Source organism: Gossypium raimondii, chromosome 10, assembly GCF_025698545.1.
Source record: "Gossypium raimondii isolate GPD5lz chromosome 10, ASM2569854v1, whole genome shotgun sequence".
NCBI classification, from domain to species: Eukaryota; Viridiplantae; Streptophyta; class Magnoliopsida; order Malvales; family Malvaceae; genus Gossypium; species Gossypium raimondii.
Window position 1 is genome coordinate 15,874,751 of NC_068574.1, and position 24,483 is coordinate 15,899,233.

The 24,483-nt window shown below is 32.3% G+C and overlaps 2 protein-coding genes and 2 non-coding genes across 4 annotated transcripts; 2 read left to right on the forward strand and 2 right to left on the reverse strand.

The window, feature by feature from the left end:
* Positions 1-269: 269 nt before the first annotated feature.
* Positions 270-376, reverse strand: LOC128034190 (small nucleolar RNA R71). Its single transcript, XR_008190322.1, has one exon. It is a non-coding gene; the product is annotated as a small nucleolar RNA R71 (small nucleolar RNA).
* A 2,610-nt stretch (positions 377-2,986) lies between these two features.
* Positions 2,987-3,802, forward strand: LOC105775300 (uncharacterized). Its single transcript, XM_012597826.2, has one exon. The coding sequence runs from the start codon at positions 2,987-2,989 to the stop codon at positions 3,800-3,802; it is 816 nt and encodes a 271-aa protein (XP_012453280.2).
* A 3,232-nt stretch (positions 3,803-7,034) lies between these two features.
* Positions 7,035-7,141, forward strand: LOC128034424 (small nucleolar RNA R71). Its single transcript, XR_008190549.1, has one exon. It is a non-coding gene; the product is annotated as a small nucleolar RNA R71 (small nucleolar RNA).
* Positions 7,142-9,541: 2,400 nt separating this feature from the next.
* Positions 9,542-10,434, reverse strand: LOC105775301 (40S ribosomal protein S5). Its single transcript, XM_052622382.1, is given in 8 exon segments — positions 9,542-9,631; positions 9,749-9,815; positions 9,818-9,892; positions 9,895-9,953; positions 10,112-10,193; positions 10,196-10,216; positions 10,219-10,329; positions 10,428-10,434. Coding segments are annotated over 8 exon segments (480 nt in total). The 3' UTR covers positions 9,542-9,573.
* Between the last annotated feature and the right edge of the window lie 14,049 nt (positions 10,435-24,483).

The window sequence follows — 24,483 nt, forward strand, 5'->3', positions numbered from 1 at the left end:
GAATCGAGTTTCTGACACTAAAATAAATTTAGCCAACATCTCCTCAAGGTTCAATTTCTTTTCTTGCTAATAAGGTTGTTGAAAACCCGAAAGGGGTTGTGACATTTGATTTCCTTGACCATCCTGGAAAAATCTGGATGAGTCCTCTATCCTACATTATAAGTATTGGAAAACAATGGTTGAATTTACTTCCACGAAGTTCTATCACGACTTGGGATCAAATGAGTGAAAACTTTCTGTTGAAGTATTTCCTATCGACAAAAATAGCTAAGTTGAGAAACGACATCTCTTCTTTTGTTCAATTTAATATGGAGACATTATATGGTGCATGGGAGAGATTTAAAGATCTTTTGAGAAGGTGCCCTCATCGTGGGTTACCTTTGTGGTTACAAGTTCAAACCTTCTACAACGGTTTGAATCTATCAACTAGGCAATTAATTGATGCAATATTTGGTGGAACACTGAATAAGAAAACACCTGAGGAAGCTCAAGATTTTATAGAAGAAATAGCACATTTAAGCGATTTTTTCTGTGGTCACCGCAATGGAAATCTTGGATGCCTTCTGTTCTTAATTTTGAGTTCGTGTGTCTACCTTATTCTTTTGAATATTATGGCAGATTAAAGGGTGGTGCGTAGTGTGTATGCTTTGGTATCAAAGTTTTTTTTGTTTCTCTCTCGGTGTTGTACGAGGCGATTAGACTGACGTGACTGTCTCTGACGTTGTTCTCATCAAAGTTGTTGACATCGCTGCAGGGATTTTTCCACTGTTTCTTGCGGTGATTTCTGTCTGATCTACCTTTTGCTCTTATGATTCTTTTGGTCTTTTTTATCGTTTTTCTCTTTTAAAATTTTGTATGATCTTGGATTATGTGCATGGAATTTTGACATGCTTGTTGGAGTTGTGGAACCCACGGGGGTTGCGATTCCTATTGGTCATTTTTTTTATTTCTTTAAGTACTCTTGGTGTTAGTTTATGGATGAAAAAGGTGTTATTAAACTCTTCACGTCCTTTTGTTTGGTCGCATGCATGCAGGGGTTTTGGGATCGTTTCTTGAACTCTGGTAAGGCAAGGCATTTGATTTGCGTTCTTTTGGTTGTTTTTTAGTTTTTTATCTTTTTTTGTCTTCTTCTTTCTTCTTTTTTCCTTGTTTTCTGTTTTCTTCCTTGTGATAATCTCCTAGACTTCCAGTCTGGGTTTTTTCCTGGTCTCATCTACTTTTTTTAGGTTTTGCTGTTCTTGTTTCTGGTTCGTGTTGTCTTTGTTTGCACTAAGTGCTTGGCGGCCTCTGACTCTGGTCTTCTTGGCGTTTGGGTTTTCTTTGGGTTGAGGGTTTCTGGGGGTGCAGGTTTTTTTTTGGCTTCTATTAGTGCTTTCACTTTTTTTGTGGGCTTTTTTTTGTGACAGTTTTCCTTTTCGGTGGTGCCTATGGAGGAAAGGTCGGAAAGTGATATGCCACCATCGACGGATGAGTTAAATGAACGCCTGGAAAGGCTAAAATTCTCAGAAGAAGAGTCTGTTCAGGTTATCAATAAAAATGAAGACAATAGTACCCCAAGGATTTGAAAATTGGGCGATCAGCAAAATTATGGCATCAGATAGCCCAAACAAAGAGGCGATGTATAGGGTATTCAAGTTGATGTGATATATAAAAGAAGAGGTGGATTTTGTGGTACTAAAAGAGGGGGTGGTGATCGTTAAATTTGGTTGTCTAGAGGACCGGAGCAGAATCCTTAACCTTACACCCTGGTTGTTCAATAGTTGCTTATTTTCGATGCTGCCGTTTGAGAAAGGAAAGGACACAAATTCTTACGAATTCTGGTGGTTACCCTTTTGGCTTAGAGTCTATAATTTCCCAACAGAGCTCATGGCGCGTCAAACGGCTGTGGATGTAGGGAATGTTTTAAGGGAGCTGATTGCTATTGATTGGAAGAATCGTTTTGGTGGATGGATAGAGTTCATGAGGCTTAAAGTAAAAATTGACGTGTCGAAACCTTTGAGGAGGGTGGTGAAACTTGTCGATAAAGACGGGGTCGAAACAATAGGGGTGATAAAGTATGAACGGCTGTCGGATTTTTGTTATGTGTGTGGTCTTATAGGACATTCTTTTAAAAAATTGTAAAAAGAAAATAGAGGGAGTAGGGTCAAACGAACAAAATCTCCAGTACAGAAGCTAGTTGAGAGCACCGACTGTCAACTTGAACCAAGAAAGGGGATTGAGAAGGAATGGAGTGGAATTAATTCAAAAAAATGATGATAAAGAGGAGAGTAAAACTAATTCAAGGGATGAAAATGGGCAGAATGAATATAAAGGGATGGAAAGGAGCTGCAAAGAAGAGTCATTGTCCATCTCTCCCATGTATAGAAGGAATCAAAATAATATGGGGGATGGAATGGGAAGGTTCAAGAGTAAGAGGAAGAGACAAGGGGTCAAAATGGCAAAAATATGGAGGAGAGCCCAGCTAGAATCGTTAAGAGAAGAGAATTTTTTAGAATGTTTCACCTGGTAAGGCGGTGGCTGGCGATCAGCCCCTCCAAGAGCCATGAAAATCTTTTGCTGGAACAGTTCGTGAGTTGAAGCAACTCCTCGTTGCTAATGGACCTGATGTCGCTTTTCTGTGTGAAACAAAAATCATTCTAATAGTTTTTCTCGTATTCGTTCTATATGCAAGATGAAAGGTTGTTTGCCGGTCAGTTCGGAGGGTAAGAGAGGTGGTCTAGCTTTATTGTGGAGGGAGGGGGTGAAGGTTGAAGTGTAAAATTATTCTAATTACCATATTGACTCCCTGATTACTTTGGACGAGAGTGTTGCGATTCAGTTTACTAGCTTTTATGGTCAAACTAACCCAACCCTAAGGAACCTCTCATGGAATATGTTAAGGAGGGTGAAGAGGACGGTTAAAGAAGGCTAGATTGTGGGGGGCAATTTTAATGCTATCCTGAACAATGCGGAGAAAGAGGGGGGCCGAAGAAAGTCGAGAGCCTCCATGGATGGTTTTCGTGATATTCTGGAGGAATTGTCTCTGGTTGATGTCAAAACTGGAAATGGTTGGTTCACGTGGTCTAATAACAGGGAGGGTGCCAACCACGTTAAAGAAAGGCTGGATAGGTTCCTGGTTTCGGAGGACTTGATCGAAAATTTACCTTTCATTTCTACTAATGTGGTTCGCCAGTCCAAGTCTGACCATGAGGAGATCTTGTTAAACACTCACGATAATAAACCGATTGATAAGGGGAGCGACTACAGAACTTGTTTTAAGTATGATGTTTGCTGGGCTAAGGATCAGGAGGCTAGGGATCTCATTAGTCGGGTTTGGAATGACAATAAATGTCATACTCTGACTAAGATGAATAATATTCGGGAGAAGCTGGGTCCGTGGCAGTACCAAAAGTATAGAAGAATGAAGTATAAGATAAATGAACTGGAAAAGAAGATTGATACAATATTTGATGGCACTAGTAGTGATGGTTCGTTGAATCTCCTGAAGGAAGCTCGGGGTCAGCTGGGGCAATTGTATGACGAGGAAGAAAGATACTGGGCTCAGAGGGCTCGTAACCAGTGGCTTAGAAAAGGTGATAGGAACACTCGCTACTTTCATGTACGGCTACGGGCCGAAAGAAGAAAAATAGAATCGATAAGCTTAAAGACAAGCAAGGTCTGTGGCACAGTGACAAGAATGAGATTTGCCAGGTCGTATGGAATTATTTCAATGATCTTTTCAAAACCTCATGCCGGGGGAGGAGGTCGATCTACACTTCGTTCTGGAATGTATCTCCGACAACACGAATTGTTTCTTAAATAGTGAATTTAAGTATGAGGAAATTATGGTTGCTTTCAAGCAAATGGATCCTCGGAAAGCCCCTGGTATTGATGGCCTGCCTGGGAGCTTCTTCAAAGAGCATTGGACGATTGTTGGAAATGATGTCTTAAAGCTATGCCAGGACATCCTTCACGGTCATAAAAGCGTGGATTGCATTAACGATACCTTAATGGTTATGATCATTAAGATTAATAATCCTTGCGAGATGACTAACTTTCATGCGATTAGTTTATGCAGGTTCATTTATTAAGATCATCTTTAAATTTCTAGTTAACCGGCTTAAAGTGGTGCTTCCCTTCTGTATCACCCAAAATCAAAGTACGTTAATTCCTGGTCGGATGATCCACGATAATGTTCTAGTTGCTCATGAGCTCATGAACTATCTTCATAGCCCAAAGAACGGTCCTAACAAGGGCTGTGTGATTAAGCTTGACATGAGTAAAGCTTATGATCGGGTGGAGTGGAGTTTTATTGAAAAAGTGATGCTTAAAATGGGTTTCTTTAGAGATTGGGTCAAGAAAATTATGAATTGTGTTAGCACGGTTCGATATAGAGCCAAATGCAATATGAATCTTACCGATATCATTGTTCCGGAAAATGGTTTTTATCAAGGAGATCCCCTTTCCCCTTACTTATTTCTTTTTTGTATAGACGTTTTTTCCCGCTTGTTGCTTTAAGCCCAAGAGAATAATAATATCAAGAGGATTCGTGCGAGTAAAGATGACCATAGAATTAACCATCTCTTTTTTGCTGATGGTGCACTTTTGTTTGTTAGGAACTAACGCAGTGAAGTGGAAGCTTTCATGGAAATTTTGGATAGATTTACGAGGATGTCGGGACAAAGCATAAATCTAGAGAAATCGATGGTGTACTTTAGCCCCAAGACTCCTGTGCCTCATTGTGCAACTTTGGGAGATTTATTGAAAATGAAAGTGGTGGACAAGATCGATGGCTACCTTGTTCTGCCCATCCTTGTTACTAAGAGGAGATCGAGTCTTTTTTAGAACACCCTGGATCGTATTGCTAACAGAATCAATAGCTGGTCAAAACGCCTTTTGTCAAATGGTGGCAAGGAGATTTTCGTTCAGTCCATTATTCAATCTATCCCTACTTATGCCTTCTCTGTTATTTTGGCCCCCAAGGGTGTGCTCAAAGAGATTCAATCGATGACGAGTTGGGTTTGGTGGGGTGGTGGGGAGAGAAAAGGGGCTAGAACATGTTGTCCTGGGATCGGCTGTGTTACCCGAAAGGCATGGGGGTCTTGTTTTGAGGGAGGTGGGGTTGTTTAACATTGCTCTCTTTGGTAGACAGGTGTGGCGCCTCATAAACTGCAGGGACACCTTGTGTTATAAAGTTTTAAGCGCTGAGTACTTCCCTGACGGTGATGTTTTTCACCCCAAGAATGTGGACAAACCTTCTTTTAGTGGTTCAGCATTGCAAAGGTGGCTAATGCCCTTTATGAGGGTTTTGGTTGGACTGCTGGGAACAGCAGAAGTATTAAAATTTGGCATGATAACTGGGGCTTTGAAGGCCTGTCGGGTAAATCTATTTGTGTGGATAAAAGGCTGGTCAAAGAGGAAAATATGTGTGAGTTGTTTAACAACAGGAAGGATGGTTGGGATACTAAAAGGATTCTGGAGATCTATGGTGAAAACATGAAGGATCATATATGTAATATCCCCATTATTCATAATGGCCCGGACGATCAACGTATTTGGTTCCATAACCCTCATGGTGTGTTCTCCTCCAAATCTGCTTATTCGTGGTTGATCCTCAAACAGATTGGATTTGGCCCTCATAGGATTTTCTGGAGAATCATTTGGAATCTTAAAACCCTCCCCAAAATCTGCATTTTCTGCTGGAGACTTGGCCACAATATCTTGCCTACGTATGATAAAATTTCCAGCATCCGTAATGGTGTCGATGATATCTGCAAGCGTTGTGGTAAAGGGAGGGAAACTCTTATTCTTGCTATGAAGGACTGTCCGAAGGCTCGTGCTGTGCTGGAATTTAGTGGCCTTAACAATAAGTTCTTGGGCGGGGGTTACTCTAAGTGCATTGACTGGATTGAAGACATTGAGCGTGAGCTGGATAATAAGGCGATCTCTGACTTTATCACTGTTCTCTAGAATATCTAGAATAGCAGAAACAATTGTATTTTCAGGAGGGTTGAGGATGATGCTAGAGTGACCTGGGAGAGAGCTGCGGCTTTGAGTAGGGACTTTCAGATTTTTAACCTGGTGGAAGACCCGTTGTTACCGAGAAAGACTGTGACTAAAACTTGGCAGAAACCGCACCAAGGGGTGTTGAAGATTAATTTTGATGCCTCTATTCAGGGAGAGAAAGTGTTCTACGGTTTGGTTGTCAGAGACGCTGATGGGTTTGTTCATGGGGGTCGGATGGGTTTTGTGGATAAAGTGTTGCCAATAGAGTGGGCTAAGCTGCTGGCTATGGAAGAAAGCTTAAAAATCGCCCAGTTAAATAATTGGAAAAACCTGGAGCTTGGGTCAGATTGCGCCAGTCTTGTCAACTGCTTCAATAATAGGAACAATGACTTGACTTTGTTGGGCTATCGCTTGCGGGAAATCCATAGGTAGTCCCTTTATTTTAGCTTTTTTAATTTCAGATGGGCCCCTCGGTGTTGTAATAAAGTTGCCAATTTTATTTGTAATTGGGCCAAAGTTAACAATTGTAATATGGATTTCAACATGGACTATCCTTTGGAGATCCATGATATTGTTTTAAATGATGTTATTAATTGAGTTTTGACCCTCGGGTCTTTTTATCAAAAAAAAGTATTGCTATAAGGGTTATTTTGATGTCTAGAATTATTACCTAAAAAAGTTGACTTGCTCATGCTCCATGTTAGACTTGAAGGGTGAATATTCTGGATTAATCATCTTCGCTCTATTCACATCACATTGCATCACCGGATTTACCTACTTAGAAAAATTCAAACTATCAATTTTTTTATTCAGTGCTTCCACTTGGCTTGCCAACATAATGATTGCATCTATATTAAAACACTGGTTGCTTTCATCGGTTTTGTTCTCATGACTTCTACTGATAGTTATTTAGTGCTAATTCTTCAATAAAATCTTGAGCTTCCTCAAGTGTTTTCTTATTCAGTGTTCCACCAACTATTGCATCAATTAATTGCCTAGTTGATAGATTCAAACCGTTGTAGAAGGTTTGAACTTGTAACCACAAAGGTAACCCATGATGAGGGCACCTTCTCAAAAGATCTTTAAATCTCTCCCATGCACCATATAATGTCTCCATATTAAATTGAACAAAAGAAGAGATGTCGTTTCTCAAGTTAGCTATTTTTGTCGATAGGAAGTACTTCAACAGAAAGTTTTCAGTCATTTGATCCTAAGTCGTGATAGAACCTCGTAAAAGTGAATTCAACCATTGTTTTGCCTTACTCCTTAAAGAGAATAGGAATAACTATAAGCATATGACATCATCAGAATTGCCAATGATCTTGAATGTATTGCAAATCTCTAGAAAGTTAGCCAAATAAGTATTCGGATTTTTATCTTGCAAACCATCAAACTGAACATACTGTTGTACCATTTGAATTGTGTTCGGCTTCAATTCAAATTGTTTGCAGCAATGGTAGGTCTCATAATACTCGATTTAGTTCCAATCAGAGTAGGCTTAGCGTAATCATACATAGTCCGAGGAACAGGACCTATAGGAGATAGTTGATTATTTTGATTACCACCCATCTCCACAACAATATCATTTTCCTCTTGATCTTTTACTATATTCTGTTGATTTTGCCTTTCTTCTCTAACCTCTCTACAATTTCTACTAGTCTTTTTATCTTACTGTCAAAAAGTAATGGATCCAACGAGTTTCCTCTAGTCATAAATCAAAAGAACCTGTCAGAAGCAAACAAACGAAAAATTAGAATGCAAAAATTAAATTAAAAACAAAAATATTAAAATTAAAATAAAGAATGGCTAAATTAATAGAAATAAAGTTTTCCTAATATTTTAGTCCCTAGTAACAGCGCCAAAAACTTAATGCAGTCGTAAACCAACTAAAAAACTGACAAACACAAGTGCACCTATCAATTAATAGTATAGGTACGGTGAGCATAGATATCATTCCCACGAAGACTAAAAGTACTAGTAATTGCCCTCTTTCTATTATTTAACCAACAAATTGGAGTGATTGATTAAAAACTAAAATTAACTAATTAAATTAACTAAAAAGCACAACAAAGAACAAATCAAGAAAATAATCAAGTAAACAAACAAGAAACGAAACAATACCCAGGAAAGCATTCACCTAGATTTCATCTGTCACTATTAACCTAAATTATGCAATTTCTTCACTTAGGGTGCGTTTGGTTCGCTGTATTGGATTAGAGGTGTAATACCAAATCAACTGTTTGGTTGAATGTAATGGAATAGAGGCGTAATAGTAATCTTGTGTTTGGTTGAATGGAATAGAGGTGTAATAGCATAATGGAAAAAACTAAAATGACTAGAATACCCTTAGCATAAATTTGTTTTGGTAAATGATTATTGTTATTGTTATTTAAATTTTAATAAGATTATTATTATCAGTAATAAATATTTTAATCATATTTAAACATAATTATTATTAAATATATTTTAATTAAAATATATAATTTAATAAAATTCTTATAATTAGCGAAATTTGTTTTGGTAAATTATTATTGTTATTATTATTTAAATTTTAATAAGATTATTAATATCAATAATAAATAATTTAATCATATTTAAACATAATTATTATTAAATATATTATAATTAAAATATATAATTTAATAAAATTCTTAATAATTAATATTCTTATATGAATTTACTCAAATCATAATATATGATACTGTAAAATATAAATTAACATAATTATTATTAAATATATTATAATTAAAATATATAATTTAATAAAATTTTAATAATTAATATTCTTATATGAATTTACTCAAATCATAATATATGATACTATAAAAGAAAATTTGAAATAATTAATATTAAATATATTTTAATTAAAATATATGATTTAATAAAATTTAAAATAATTATAACTAATAAATTATATTTCCAATCTGAAACAAGCCAAACAACATAAGCGATATTAGAACGAGGATTATTAAATCGACTTTTGTAGTATAAAGTTCCAAAAAAATTTTCTTTATCTCGTAGATAGAGAGAATCATGTTCATAAAACATATAAAATTTGACGTTGATGAACTGCAGTCTCTTCCCTTGTTAATGCAAAGTTGAAAGGCTTGATTTCAATAGTGTTACTACCTTTGTATTTAACTTCAAATGAAGTTTGTACAATTGCTCCTTGTAATATTTTTTCTTTGCTTCTATTGGTTGGGTTAGAAATTCAACACAATATTTTTGAAAGACTTGTATAATTTCATCTCGCTCAATAATTGGAAAAACTCAATTTGATTTCTTTCTTTAATTGTCTCTTTTTAAGTACTAATTATCAAAATAGCAGTAGGCGATTTAATGTGGTCAAAACAACCACATCAAGCACTCTCATCTCTTTGTTTGCAGAAAGATGAACTCAACGACTTCAAACCATGGCAAAATAAGTACAAAGATATATAACCAAACAGATATGCTTTCTTCAATAACATCTCAACTTAAATAACGGAACATTCATATTATGTTCGAACACAAAATAGGTAACTTATAAAGTCTTGAATAAAAAGCAAGTGTCCACCGCCATGGTTTATGCAAAGTCCTACCAATTCCTCAACGATTGGCCTTGGCAACTCTCTCGATTTCGTCCTTCTTCTTGATGGCATAGCTGCACAAACAACGCGAGAATGATGAAGCAAGTCGTGGTAAATAAATGGGATTGCAAGGCGGTTCCTAGTTTCAAAGCAAAATAAGGTTCAAACACGGAGTTCAAAGGTCATTATTTACGTTAGATGATCCTTTTCTTTGCGTTAATAAGCTCATCACCAAACATTCAGCGATAGTTTTAATGTTTCGAATGCAGACTCACGATTACCGGTGGTGAGGAGATAGATGGCCTGATTCACTCGACGAAGAGGAGAAATATCAACAACTGACGCCTCACAACACCAGCAGAACCAATACGAGTAGCATCTTCACGAGGTCCATTGTTATATCAATCAAAAATCAACAAGGATTATCAAAGATTGATCCAACAAAGATAACCTGAATTGGAAGATGTTTTAATTAACATCATACGCTACTTTAAAGATTAAAGTCACTAGTGATACATTTGAAAAGGAAATTTTAAAGGTCATATAAGCCACCGTTGATAATGGCATCAACAATGACTTGAATTGGGTTCGATCATCAGAGATAAATAATTTCCATAGCATGCTTCACAATCTCGACGCCATAAGTTTCTTTCCATTGTTTGACCATGCATCATCAATGAGTTTGTAAGCCTCTCAACAATGGGGCATTGAGCCTTTCTAAAACGCTTAATCGAGTACCTCCCAAAGGTGTGTAAAACATATGATAGATTATACACTACTCCACATGTAAAACATTCAAGTAAATGGTTACATGGTACTTTTGCCTCAACTAAACCTATATCCAAAACCACACATTAGAATTTCTCGACAAACAAGCCATAATAAGACCCAGAAATACTGAAAATCGAACATCTTGAAGATTATAGATGCTACTTTTTAAGTAACTTCAGATCAAAACTAAAATCCAAAAATCAAGTGACTTTAGATCAAAACTAAAATCCAAGAAAAGAGAAACAGCATAAAACAAATATTCAAACAAAAGCAAGAAAAGTTGTATAAAATGAATTGATGAAACAGAAACTCCAAAAAATGAGAATGCAATAGATCAGAAGTTCTCCGCAGTTGTCAAGATTATTAATCAGCTGTTCATTTTTAATGCATGGACAGTATCCTCAGAGACCATTTCACAATTAAAACTCCTACTTGGCCACGACAAAACAGAAAGTTCAGCCATAGAACTTCTTGCTTAGAAATTAAAATCCACCATGTAATTATGACATTATAAACTCAATCATACTTTATCATTATATAATGGCTTCACCACACATGAAGTTTGAATGGCGAAATAAAGGGAAAAAAAACAGAAGCCTAATCCACGCAGTTTTAACTTTCTACTCCAAACTAGAGTTATTTCAACAGACAACTGAAGGATACAAGATAGAATGATAATGCAGGAGAATTGATAATTTATCCCAAAAAAAACCCTAATTTCAACAGACAAAACCCACCATAGTTGAAGAACACAAATCTGTTTTTTGACGACAAAACAATCATGAGGAAGAAAATTAAAAATCCAAATTAAGTAAAAAAAGAGAAGAAGCACTTGCCGCTTCTGTTGATGTTGGTGAAAGATGCCAAGATGCCAAGATGAAAGTCGGCGAAAGATCTGAGCAGGTGGAGGTTTGGTTCGGTGGCAACTTCTGTTGATGTTAGGAGGGAGAGGGAGAGGGAGAGGGAGAGGGAAAGGGTGGGGTAGAGAACGATTTCTGCTGGGAAGGGTAAAACAGACACCGATTAGCTAATCCTTTCTTTTGGAAGGGATTGGAAATCAGCGTTGAAGTAGAGAAAATGAGGATTGCGTACATAACGTAATAGGCCCGTATTAGGGCAATACACCCAACCAAACATGGGATTAAGTGGGCCCACCGATTAGGGGTGTATTGGCTATGCCAATACACCCAACCAAACATACTCTTAGTATCTTGATCCATAGAAATCCCTAAATTATGTTAATATCTCTCTTCAAGACTAAGAACAACTGACTCTATGTTGATTAATTAAAATTTCTTTCTAATTAAAACCCCTATTTTCGCATTAACTCGATCTATGGATCCCCCTATTAGATTTGACTCTAATCCGGTAGATTTATGTCGTCCTATTTCTAGGATTGCATGCAACTCCACTTAATTATATTAGACCTACTATTAAACTGTGTGTATTCCTCCTCTGATTCAAGCACATCAAATAGGGATTAATATTCTAGAAATATTAAACCAAGAATTAAGCACACATAATTGAGAACAAGATCCAAGTATATATTGCGTAAAAACATAAATCAAATAACAGAATCCATCCTAGGGTTTATCTCCCTAGGTATTTAGAAAATTAGTTCATAATCGCAAATAAAAACATCTTAAAGACAACATAACCACAAGAAACAAGAAAAGCCATAATAAACTTCAAAGAAATCAAAAGAAGACCTTCAATCTTGACAGAAATCTGCTTCAGAGTCGGCTTGAATGGTATTTTCTGAGTTTTTTTCTTCGATAATATCTAACAGCTTACTCCCTTATTCTTATATTTGGTATATATAGGTCTTAGAATGCCCGAAAAACCTAAAGAATTGTGTTTTTTTTTTGCGTTTCTAGAGTACAATTCATGAAATCCACGCGACTTGGCACATGGCCGTGTGGCATCCCGTATGGCTCACACGATCATGTGTCCAACCCTTGTGGAATGGCCAAGCCTGTGTGGCTCTTGAAACTTGCTTCGATTTTCTGATTTTCTCTCCTTTTGCTCCCAAATGCTCTCCTAAGTATAGAAACATGAATTTAATGAATTAGGAGCATAAAATTCACCACTTTAAATCAAAAAATCATCCAAATGCTCTCCTCTCAGTGTCATCTATCTAAATCTTTCATTAGAGGCGTCAATTTTAGTGTAATATGCAATTCAATACAATTAAGTAAACAAATAATCAAAGTATAGATAATAACTTAAGTAATTTATCATCAATCAACCAATAAAATGATTCAACACATGATTAAACTTAAATCCCACACAATCAATTTATCGAACACACGATAGACATAAAATATAAAAGATAAGGGTTAAGAAAATGCTCATTCAATGATGTAAATCTAATGAAGTATGTGCGTTTAATGCATCTCAATTTACAAAATCTTCAACAAAATATAAGAAATAAAACAATGAAAATAAAAATATGTTCTAAAAAAAGAAAATGAAAAAGAAGAGAAAATCAAATATAAAAAATACACAAATTAAAAAGTCTAATTGTTTACCCTTAGCTTTTTACCCAAAAGATCTATAAATTGATATTTATAGTCTTTTCTAATTTAACCTACAAAAGACAGGTTTGTCCTCACTTAAAATCTGAATTGAGGCTGGTTTGTCTCCAAAATACCCTTTATGCATTTTCCTCATCAAGGTTCGGTGTCGCGACATCAATACCTTGGTGTCGTGACATCTTCGATAATCTACTCAAATAGATGTTTTTAGTTTCAATGTTGTGATAGCAACCCTTTGGTGTCACAGCATTGTCCTCAAGAGACTTGACTTATTCATCTGCAAAGGTTGTGACAGGGGTTGTGACTAGTGCTGCCACATTATTGGCCTAATGTTGCAACCCAAGTGTTGGTATTGCAACAACAAGTCCTTGGTGTCGCGGCCTCAGAGGTAGTCCACTTGATCGTGCCATTTGGTGAAGTCCAACTCCTTAGTTGATGACAAAAACATTAGTGTTACGACAACAACATCTTGGTGTTATGACTTTGACTCCAATTCAAGCTCCTCTTTTCATTTTTGCATCAATTAGGTGCCTGAAACAAGCTCAACTCAAATATTAAGTCCTTAATGGAATATACTTCGCATTTTATTCAGAAAAGCATTAAAACACGATAAAAACTAAAATTAAGTATGAAATCTATAAAGTGAAGAAATATAACAAATGACACAATAAAATAATCGAAAATAAGCTCTTTAAGTGTTTAAAGAACTTAATTTGGCGTATATGAATACACTAGATCAAAATGCTAACCACAATATTCGTATCCATGCCCATATTTGAAGAATCAGACAACAACCATTTAGTTCATCAATAGGTTCTCAAGTTTCCTTACAAAGCGTTTTATAAAGATATGTTGGAGTCACTGAATCCTAACTAAATGTATCAGTTGTATCAAAATATTCCAATGAAGGACAATACATGGTATGAACTTTGTTGCAATACTAGTCTAGAAATAACATTTATCTTACCTTCCAAAACATCCAAACTCTAGCATATCAATCCATCTCCTCCATAGTTGCATGTGACGGAGGGGTTGATTTGAGAATCCTCTCCAATAATGTGCATTTCACTCGATTACCATCTAATTCATTCTCTTTCTTAGATGGAACAACACCCAACAACCAATCACACTCGTAACCTCATCAATGCTACTAGCTCTGATTATCGCTTGCTTGTCAATTGGAAAACATATTATTAAAGCGACATCTTCTAGCGTTATAGTCACTTCTTCACATAGAAAATGGAATGTAAGTGTTTTTGGCTCTATCTTTCCAACAAGGCGAAAAGCAATTTTAGTAATCATAAAAACTTTTTTAATCATAGATGCCTCATATAAACCAACACTCCTCAAATGGTCTATGATATATCCATTGGACTTCTAGAATTTTAAATTATATCAAGCAAAAACAACTTGTTCTTGTCATTGTTAAAAATATAAAAAAAAATATTATTTATTTTTTCAAAAATATTAAAAAAATGTTTCCATAAAAATTAAAAAACTAAAAAATTGAGTTAAAAATTTTACCATATTGATGGTAGAATTTGCTACATGTTTTTGAAACCTTAAAGCTATCATTTTCACCTAGAAAAGTGTTAGAGTTATATGACCCAAATCCCATCACTTGTTAAAGAAATAAAATACAGTGGCAAATTGGGGTTGCGACTCTGGCCGTCGTGGTACGGGCCATGCCACATAAGTAGAATCTATATAGAATGACACTTCTTCTATTTGACATTGATTAGAATAAAGGTTGTCAAACTTTAAATAGATGTAGTCGAAACTCTTCTTCTATCATTCGTTTTTTCAACATTAGTGAATTTCTTCTCCTTTCCCCGTGACTTTTTTCCTGAAAGAGATTCCACGTAAAATTTTAGTGTTCTTATTTTTCGACTATTCTATTGCCATTATTGACGTCTATAATAACAAAAAGAAGTAGGGAACAAATTTTTCTAGAGAGTTTGAAAATATTTTCATAGGAAGTAAGAGAAATGGTGAGGGTATTTATAAGAGAAAAAGTTGACTCCTAAAGGTATCTATTATTTTATATTAAATAAGTTGGTCGGGCCAACGAACAAATAACTTTTCTCGTTAAATTTCACAACTTTAACCTCAACTTAATCTCAACATCCATGAAAGTCGAGGCTCTATTGATTGCTTTTTACAATCCTTCCCTCTTAACATATAAGACGTATACTTTTATATTGATTTGATATAACACTAAACTTAATACCTATAAATGTTGAAACAACCCTTAAAAACACATTCTAAAAAGTAGCTTTTCAGAATACATATTATAATAAATATAAAAAATTATAACATTTTAAATAAAAAACCACTAATATTATATTAAGAATAATTATATTTTTATTAAAAATTATATTGACACTCATTCAATACTTGAACGTTCCTATCCTTACATCTTAAAAAAAAATTACTTGCTATCTCTTGATGTACTTTTGAATTTTTTTGGATTATGTTAATTCTAAATATTCAAATTTTAATTAAATTATATTTTTAAGATAAAAATTGATTAAAGAATCAAAATTGTAATTACATTAACATAATAGTTTTGTGATAATCTATTCGTACTTCATTATTAACTTAGATTTTTTTCTTAAATTTTATCAAATTTGATGAAAACTTTTGAATTTTATTATTTTTACTCTTTTTTAATTTTTATGAAGTACAGATAGATTGCTATATGAGATATTAGTCAATGCCTTTAAAATTTTAATAGTTTAATCAATTTTTCACTTAAAAAATAATTTAAATAAATTTTAAAATTTGAGAACAAAAGTGATAAAAAAATTTAAAACTAAATTTAAAAATGATAAGCATTCAAGGTTAAATTAACCTTTATGCCTTTAGAAAAACTACTCACTATCTATCGATATATGGCTTCATTTCATTTTCACATTTCTAAATATTGGCATTTAACTTTTTTTTTCATATAATCATGCTCAAAACTCATTTTACTACTAAATTTGATAAAACTTAATTTATATTAGTATTTATATATTTTGTAATAAAATTTAAATTTAAAAAACCTATTTACTATTGTATAATCAGGGCGTAGTAGGCACCTTGGCTCGATGGGATAATTTTGATTGTAGTGCCTCTCAAATATCAATTATTCAATTTAATCTTTTAACTTTTTAATTGGAATAATCACAATTTTGGCCCTTTTCAAAAGTTGAAAATTTAATTTAAAGTATTTTAATACAATTTTTTTAGCTTTAACTCCCAAATTGTTTATAATTTTATGTTGGCCCTCACATAAATTTTGGTTTCGCCCCTACGAATAATTATTTTAATTGAACTAAGATGAATTTGAAAAATATATACACATTTAAGATACAAACCTAATGAACTAATTCGATTGTTGAACAGGTTTACATTATACTTCTCCTAAGTTAATACTTGACATTAAATTAAGTTTTTTTTCTGCCTTTTTGGTACATAAATAAATAGATGATTTAATTGGTTACTGTTGTGACTCCATGGTTAATGGCTATCATTTGGTAGGTAAGAAGTTAATTTTATTTGATGGTGAAATTTAACATGATAGAAATGAAAAGGACGAAGGCATTGGGATTGGGGTAGGGTTGGTTTTGTTTGGTAGTGGAAGAGTCAGAGTACTGGGGGAGGGGACAGGTAATACAGAAGCCGTGGTATTCATTGCCAAAGGGACCCCCCCCCCCAAAAAAAAAAAATTACCCATTTTCATTAACCCATCAAAAGTCTTCCCAATTTCATTTATTTCAACCGCAAAAAAGGGAAACCCACCCACCTCACTCCCTTGTCTTTTGCACATTTAGCCTTTGTCAATAATTTTGTACTCTTTGAGGGCCCTTCCGACAGTGAGTAGGCTTAGAGAGGGTATTGAAGTAGTGGCTGATATTGTGAAATTCATCGTCATTCATTTTCATTTTTTTGGTAGATCATCATCTATCATCATCATCATCATTTTTTGCTTTTGTTTTATGATATTATATCTATATTTGACCTACACATGTGATGATATAAGAAGTGATATGAGAAGCACCCTTGAATTACCTTCCATTATGGTTATCCATTTACTGGACACCCACTATATTCACACTTCCATCAAGTCACCCACTAATGATGGACCCTATTAGGCCACTCGCTAATAGTATTTGAACTTAATTTCTTTTAATTTGATACCGAAGTTCCATTTTTTATTCAAATACTTAAACTTGATACATTTTCTAATTTTGTATTGGTACCTAAACTTGAAGAACTTTTTCTTAATTTGGTATCTAAATTTATTAAATATTATACAAATTATCCGAATACACTAACAATAGGTTTTTCTTAATGAGGGATAGAAATAAATAATGTATGCTTGACATGTATCAGATGACATGGAATTTAATGGAATGAGTGATTACACTTGGAGTTTTCTTTGTTTTGCTACATATGATCAAATTTTAGTTTTCATATGAGTTGAGATTACTTTAATTGCTAATGACAAGAATGATTTAAAGGCCTAACTGTGTTAAAAATTGTGCTTTGAGTTTATGCTTAACAAGTAGATATTGAAGAAGAAAACAAGATTTAATAAAATAATAATAAGTAATTTTTATACAATGCCTACTCCTATGGTCTAGCCATAATCCTTGACTCTTAAATCAAAAGAAAATATGTATTTAAGCATGTTCAAATCCACACCCTCTTAACTGTAATAATATTAAGTATTTTGACTACTTATATTATATAAGTAAAGTATCTCACCAAACACAAACCCATTTTTTAATTAAGGGTTAATATATATTTTGCGCTGCGAACTTGTTCTATTGTATCTAGCTGGCACCTAATTTTTTGGATCTAGTTGGTACCTAAATTTGTATTCCATCAACCATGTTAATACCTCTACACTAATACCGTTATTTTGTGGTAATGTTGCACTGATAACTAATCCAACAATGACACATGGTAGCCTCTCAATATGCCATGCGATGATTATACATTAAAAAATAAAGAAAAAATCTTTAAAAATATAACTTTTTCACGAACCTAGACAACTGATTGTATTTGGACAACCATTTGGCCAAATACATTCTTGATGTGTTTTTAGTAAATTTATATATTTTTATTTTAAATAAAATATTAATTTTTAGGTTATTATTTTAAAATATATAAAATATAAATTTATAAAAATATGTAAGTATATAAAAGTACTAAAAATTTATAAATTTATATAAATATGTAAAAGAACTAAAAAGCGTATCAAGAATGAATATGGACAAAGTTGTCCAAATACATTTGAATTTCAACATATGGTTGTTCAGATACATTTATGTAACACCTCTTACCCAGTCCGATCACTGGACCCAAGTTACAAGATGCTACAGTAAAATACAAGAACATTCACATGCAAAGTTTAACAAGAGATTTGTTTTAAAATCTTTAAAACTATTCTAAACACATTTAAAAGCAATAATCAATAAATTCAAGTATGTTTAAGATTGAATTGGAAGAATTTTAAAACATAACGTGCCAAGGGTTATCCGTTAAAATAGGTTTTGCCAAATGACTATCTGCCGAATGACTAATTGCCAAAGATGATACACAAATCAGTTCACCAAATTTCTCGCATTTACTTCGCAAGCCATGACCACTTGCTTCTAGACGTGTCCACCATGTTGGTTCGCCTCTGGACAATATGCCATATCAACTTGATTTCACATAGTCTGCATATTAAGTCATGCTTGGATCATCTACCATGAATGCTCACGCAATTACTACCCACGACTTTGAACATACTTGTAATATCCATTTAACAACCTGTATTTATAAAGTCCGCCATGAAACCAAAAATAACTTTACACATTTAAGGCATGCATTCATTTCCATTCAAGCAACTAATTATCAATGTCATACACAAGAACAAGCATTATCAACATATATATATATATAAATACCTATAAATTTATATCATCAAGTATTCACATCCAATTTCTCAAAATAGACTTGTATACAATTTAAACTTATATACATGCCATTTGACTGAGTGTAGGATTAAAAGTAAAATCTATCAAAACAAGAGCTAGATAGTGTGAGTTGCAAATTGATCCGACTGCCGAGTTCAACAAAATATAAGTACATGGAACAGGGAGTTAAATAGAGTAAGCATTAAACCTGTTTAGTAACTTCATAGGTTTAAAACATTAAGACTCACCTCATAAAACATTAATACATAAAACTTAACTAATGTGCACTATCCCGTCAACACATCTCAAATACATATAAGGTGAGCTTATTACATTTAGTCACTTAACATATTCTAATTATTTTATACCCTTTAGTCCCAAGTCATTCCAATAAACATTCATATCTTATCCCAATATATACAAACATTATCATCAATATTTCCATTACAGAAACCATTTAGCCCGTTGAACGATTATGAACAAAAATGGATACGCGGGTAACCAACCGAAACATGCTAGTTTGCTCATAAGAGCTATTCCATCCAATAACATGCCAATTTGCTCATAAGAGCTATTCCATCCAATAACATGCTAGTTTGATCATAAGAGCTATTCCATCCGATAACATGCCAATTTGCTCATAAGAGTTATTCCATCCGTTAACACGTCAATTTGCTTATAAGAGCTATAATTGAAAATCCGTAACAAATGCTGGATTCCAATAACATCAGTGAACTTTCTTCATCTTCTTCACAACTTTTTTACAACCCGTACAATGCGCAATAGCCCTATTGGCATGCCAATTATATCCTTTATTCATTTGGGCTCTATACACATATCTGAACATTCCATTTTACCATTCAATGCCTTCCTCACCTTATGTACAATTTGCTAACATTTTCTATATACATTCAAATTTAAACATTTCATAATTAAACACAACAGTTACCATATGAACTTACTCGGTACAACAAAAGTAGAATATCAAAGATTAATCCGTGATATTTCCTTTTCCTCTGTTATCTACTGGTTGATTTGGTTCTTGATTTATACGTTAACACATTCAATTTATTAATGACAACTTTTCAAACTTTAACAATTTTGAAATCAGACATACATGTTAGCTAAATCAAGATAAAACGATCTCAAAAACATAAATTTCAAGAAGAATAGGATTTAAAACACTTACATGCAAAATTGATTGTTCAAGACTACCTAGAGCTTTTCTTTCTTCTCTAATGGAGATGGTTTCGGTGGAGGAAGATGAGAATAAGACTTTCTCTCCATCCACTAAAGATTTCTACTTATATATCTAAATATTAATTGATATTTACTAGGCAAATGTGGTTAATTGCCGCATAAAACCTTTAACAATTCTTATTAATCCATTTAACTAGCTAACCAATAATGTGTAGCTTTTACCATTCTTACGATTTAGTCCTTACATCTACATTACTAACCTATCAACCAAATTACCAAATCAAGGATCGATATAACACTATAATAGACTTGTAAATATTAATAATTAATATTTACTGTCTCACTTGTCAGAATCGTGGTCCCAAAACCATTTTTTGACACTATTGAAAACTAGACTATTACAATTTGAACTTGGACAACTATCATCTATGTTCATTCTTGATGCATTTTTTATTAATTTATATATTTTAAAATATCTTAAAATATTATATATTTTATTGTCAAAATAATAATATAAATAACCTTATATTTTATAAAAAATTAAAATATATAAATTTGCTTAAAATACATCAGAATGAACCTAAACAAATATGTCCGATTCAAATGTATTTGGACAACTTTTGTCTAGGTTCATTATTGATGTGAAAATTTATATATTTTTTATTAATTTATATATATTAAAGATAATTTTAGTTTTTATTTATTTATTTATGTTTATCACATGACATGTCGAGAGGCTGTCACGTGGTATCACTGGATTGGCTATCAGTGTCACTCACAAACTAATGGTGTTTGTGAGGAGGTATAAATCTGATTGCCAGAATACAAGTTCAGATATCAACTAGATAAAAAACAAAAGATTATAACTAAGTACAAATGGATAAATTCAAGGACAAAATTTATATTAACCCTTTAATTAATGATTTATGACTTTTGACCCTACACATGTAAGTTTAATTAGAATACCTTAACTGTTTTCCGAAAAGATGGTGGCAAAATTTTTTTCTTCATTTTCACCCTTTTACTTAATTTTAAATTTGTTTATGATCTTTAAAAATATTATTTACTAGATTTTAAAAAATATATATTTATAAAATAAATAAATTTAATATTTTCTTTTAAAATATAAAATTAGATGCAAGTGTAAAATTAAAGTAGTTTTACAAATTTTTTGTATATTTTGTAATATTAATATTTTAACGTTACAATATTGAATTTAATATTTGATTCATATAGATCATGCATGTCAAATTTGATGAAAATTTAAAAAAATTTAACTATTGGTTTTATGTAAAAAAATTCAATTGTTGAATATATATTAATATACAAAGTATTTTAGATCAATATGATAGAAATATTGGATCAATTCCAAAATCTACGTACATGACAAGTACAACTATATCAATAAATTTAACAATTGAATCATACAAAAGATACCCTATATATGTGCGCAAAGAAAAGATACTTATCGATAACTAACTTCAACCATAGTTAATTTTGCTTTTTGCATATTTGTGGTAACAAAAATAGTAGGTATAATGACAAATTTAGCCATTTACGTTCACATCTTTTGGTTAGTTTGGCCATTATTCTTTCTTTGAGCTAAATTTAGATATTAATCTTTCAAAAAGAGTCAAAATTTTTTTTCCTTTTTTAACTAAAATGCTGACTAAATCATTAATTTTATAATAATGTTGGTGTGATAACCCACATGATAGTCCACTTGTACTTTCTGTTGATATGTCACGATTTTTCTTATATGTCACATCAACAAATAATATAAAATACTCATAAAAATTAATATAAAGTAGACGGAAATTACCATGTGAGCCGTCATGTCTAAAATTTTAACATTTTAATTAATATTTCTATTAAAAATAACATAATGTTACAGATGAAATTTAACTAAAAAAAACTCAAATTAACAAAATATAAAAAATTAAAAACTAAATTTATCTTTATTTCAAAACTATACTAATGAGAATGTTAGGAAATGGACAAGTTTTTCTTTAATGGAAAACATTAGAAATGTTTAGTTGAGAAAAGTATCAACGTTTTTAACATTTTTAATTTAATCAACATGTTGTTGAATTATTCAAAAATATTTTTTCAAATCAAATGGAATCTTAACATCTTCAGCTAGCAACTTAATCTTTATAAAAAAAAAAACAAAGTTGAAAAAATGCATACCTACCATAATATATCAAAACATAATTCGCATCTAAGAATAATAATGTTGGAAGTTAAGACAACTTGTATATAGCCTATTATTAATTAGATTAAAACTTTACCTTTTAATTAGTTTAAATTATTTATTGTATGTTACATACAAACACATATTTATATTTTAAATACATAATTTTTATAATATTTACACGTGTCATAAGTATATTAACATGTATATATACGTATACTAAAATACATTATCTATCAATCCACGGATTTTAAAACTCTTCTAACTCTATATTTCAAAATAAAAATAAAAATAAAATAAAACTCTTATGACTATTCTTGTTATTTACTTGAAGACCTTAAATTGAGGAGTTATTTTTGCATGAATTATTAGTTAGTTCTATTAAGAGTAAATTAGTGGTTAAATTTTTTGTCAGACATCCTTTTGTCAGACACTAGTATACTTATCACACATATAAGTGTAGAAATCATGTATTTAAAATATAGATGTGCATTTAAATATTTATGGAGTGGTAAAACTAGACTCAAGATTAGGTGGTGTCGAGGGAGTGGTGTGTAATGGAGCAGAGGAATAAATTCTCGGGTGTAGCAGGCATGTGGGGAAATGTTCGGTCATTAATGCTGAATTATGGGGTATCTTGGATGACTTGGTTCTTCTTCAACGACAAGGTTAAAGCAAGATAGTGATTCATTCTAATAGTTTTGCAGGTGATTAAAGGTATCCAAGATAGTTCATTGGTAGATTCACACTTTGCTTTGATTAGACGAATTCATCAAATTTTGTCACATGTAGAGCATTGGAGTCTAAGACATGTCTCTAAAAAGAATAACCAAGTTGTTGATTGCATAGCCAAAATGTCTCTTAACAGGAAGGAAGGCTTACAGATTTATGACAGTACACCAAGAGAGGTTTTACAAGTCATACATTTTGATACAGTAGATGATATTTGTGATCAGTTTAATTTAGTGTAATCCTTATTTCTTTTTTCTAAAAAAATTATATATATAGATGTGTGATTGAATATAATATTTAATAGATAATTAAAAGGTAAAGGTTGAAACTAATTAATAATAGGTTTTATTCACGATTTGGCCATTGAACTATACTCAAATTTTTTATATTGGTATCTAAATTTTTTTTGTCCCATTTTGGAACTTGAACTATTGCTCCGTTACACATTTTGGCTTGTGCCCTAAACAGTGTTAAAAAAATGAGTAACCAATCAAAACAAGCCACGTGTTCTTGTTGACCGATGACGTGGAAATCTATTGGGTGTTGACTAGTCGTAGAATGTGTTGACCAAGCGTTGAATGGACCAAAAAAATTTAAAAATATAAATTTTTTATTAAAATCATAAAAAAATATTTAAAAATATAAAAATTGTAAAAAACATTTAAAAATATAAATTATCGAAAATCATAATTTCATCATTTTAATAACCTGTGTCTTTATAGCTTTTAAATGATTAAATTAAATTTTTTTATCATTTTTGGAAGACCAAAGTGTAATTTTATCATTACTAATTTAAAATTTTATAAATTATAAACAGGTCTAAATAAAAAATTTTCCGGCTACAGGCACTTGCCGGCCCCTTGATTCGCCATTGATATTTAGTTACATATTTAATGTAACATCCTTTGATTTATTTGAACACATTTTGAATTTTATACACAACTTAAAATGTTTAAATGTAGTACAATTAATTACATAAATAAATCTTAAGAGTAAAAGAAAAACCGATTACTTAAAAGTAAAAAGTTAATATATGCAGTAAAAAGACTTTGAGCTACGAAGACTCGTATTGTTCCATTTTAATAATTGACCTTTCTTTTGGAATTCTTTTTAAGATTAGTGAAGCTACGGATATTCTTTAGCAGCCATAAATGTATTTATATGCTTAAATCACACATTGTCATCTAAATTATATAATTTCTTTTAAGTTGATATATATTTTTATCTTGTTAGAAGTGATAGTTAAACCAAATTTTTATAATTTAAATTAACTCTACATATTACATTCGTTAAAACAATTTCTAATCAATAATAAGTTACCACTATTATATCTTTATTTGTAAGTTGTAAAATAAAAAGAAATTAAAAAAAAAACTTATGATTAATCTATAAAATAAAGTAAAAGCAGAAAATGTTTAATATAATTTATCTTTTATATATATTTTACTCCCAGCTTCTTTCTTTTCTTCCTTTCAAATCCCTCAAACGCATCTTATGTTTTTATAGTCACGCCCAATACCAATACCAATACCAATACCAAT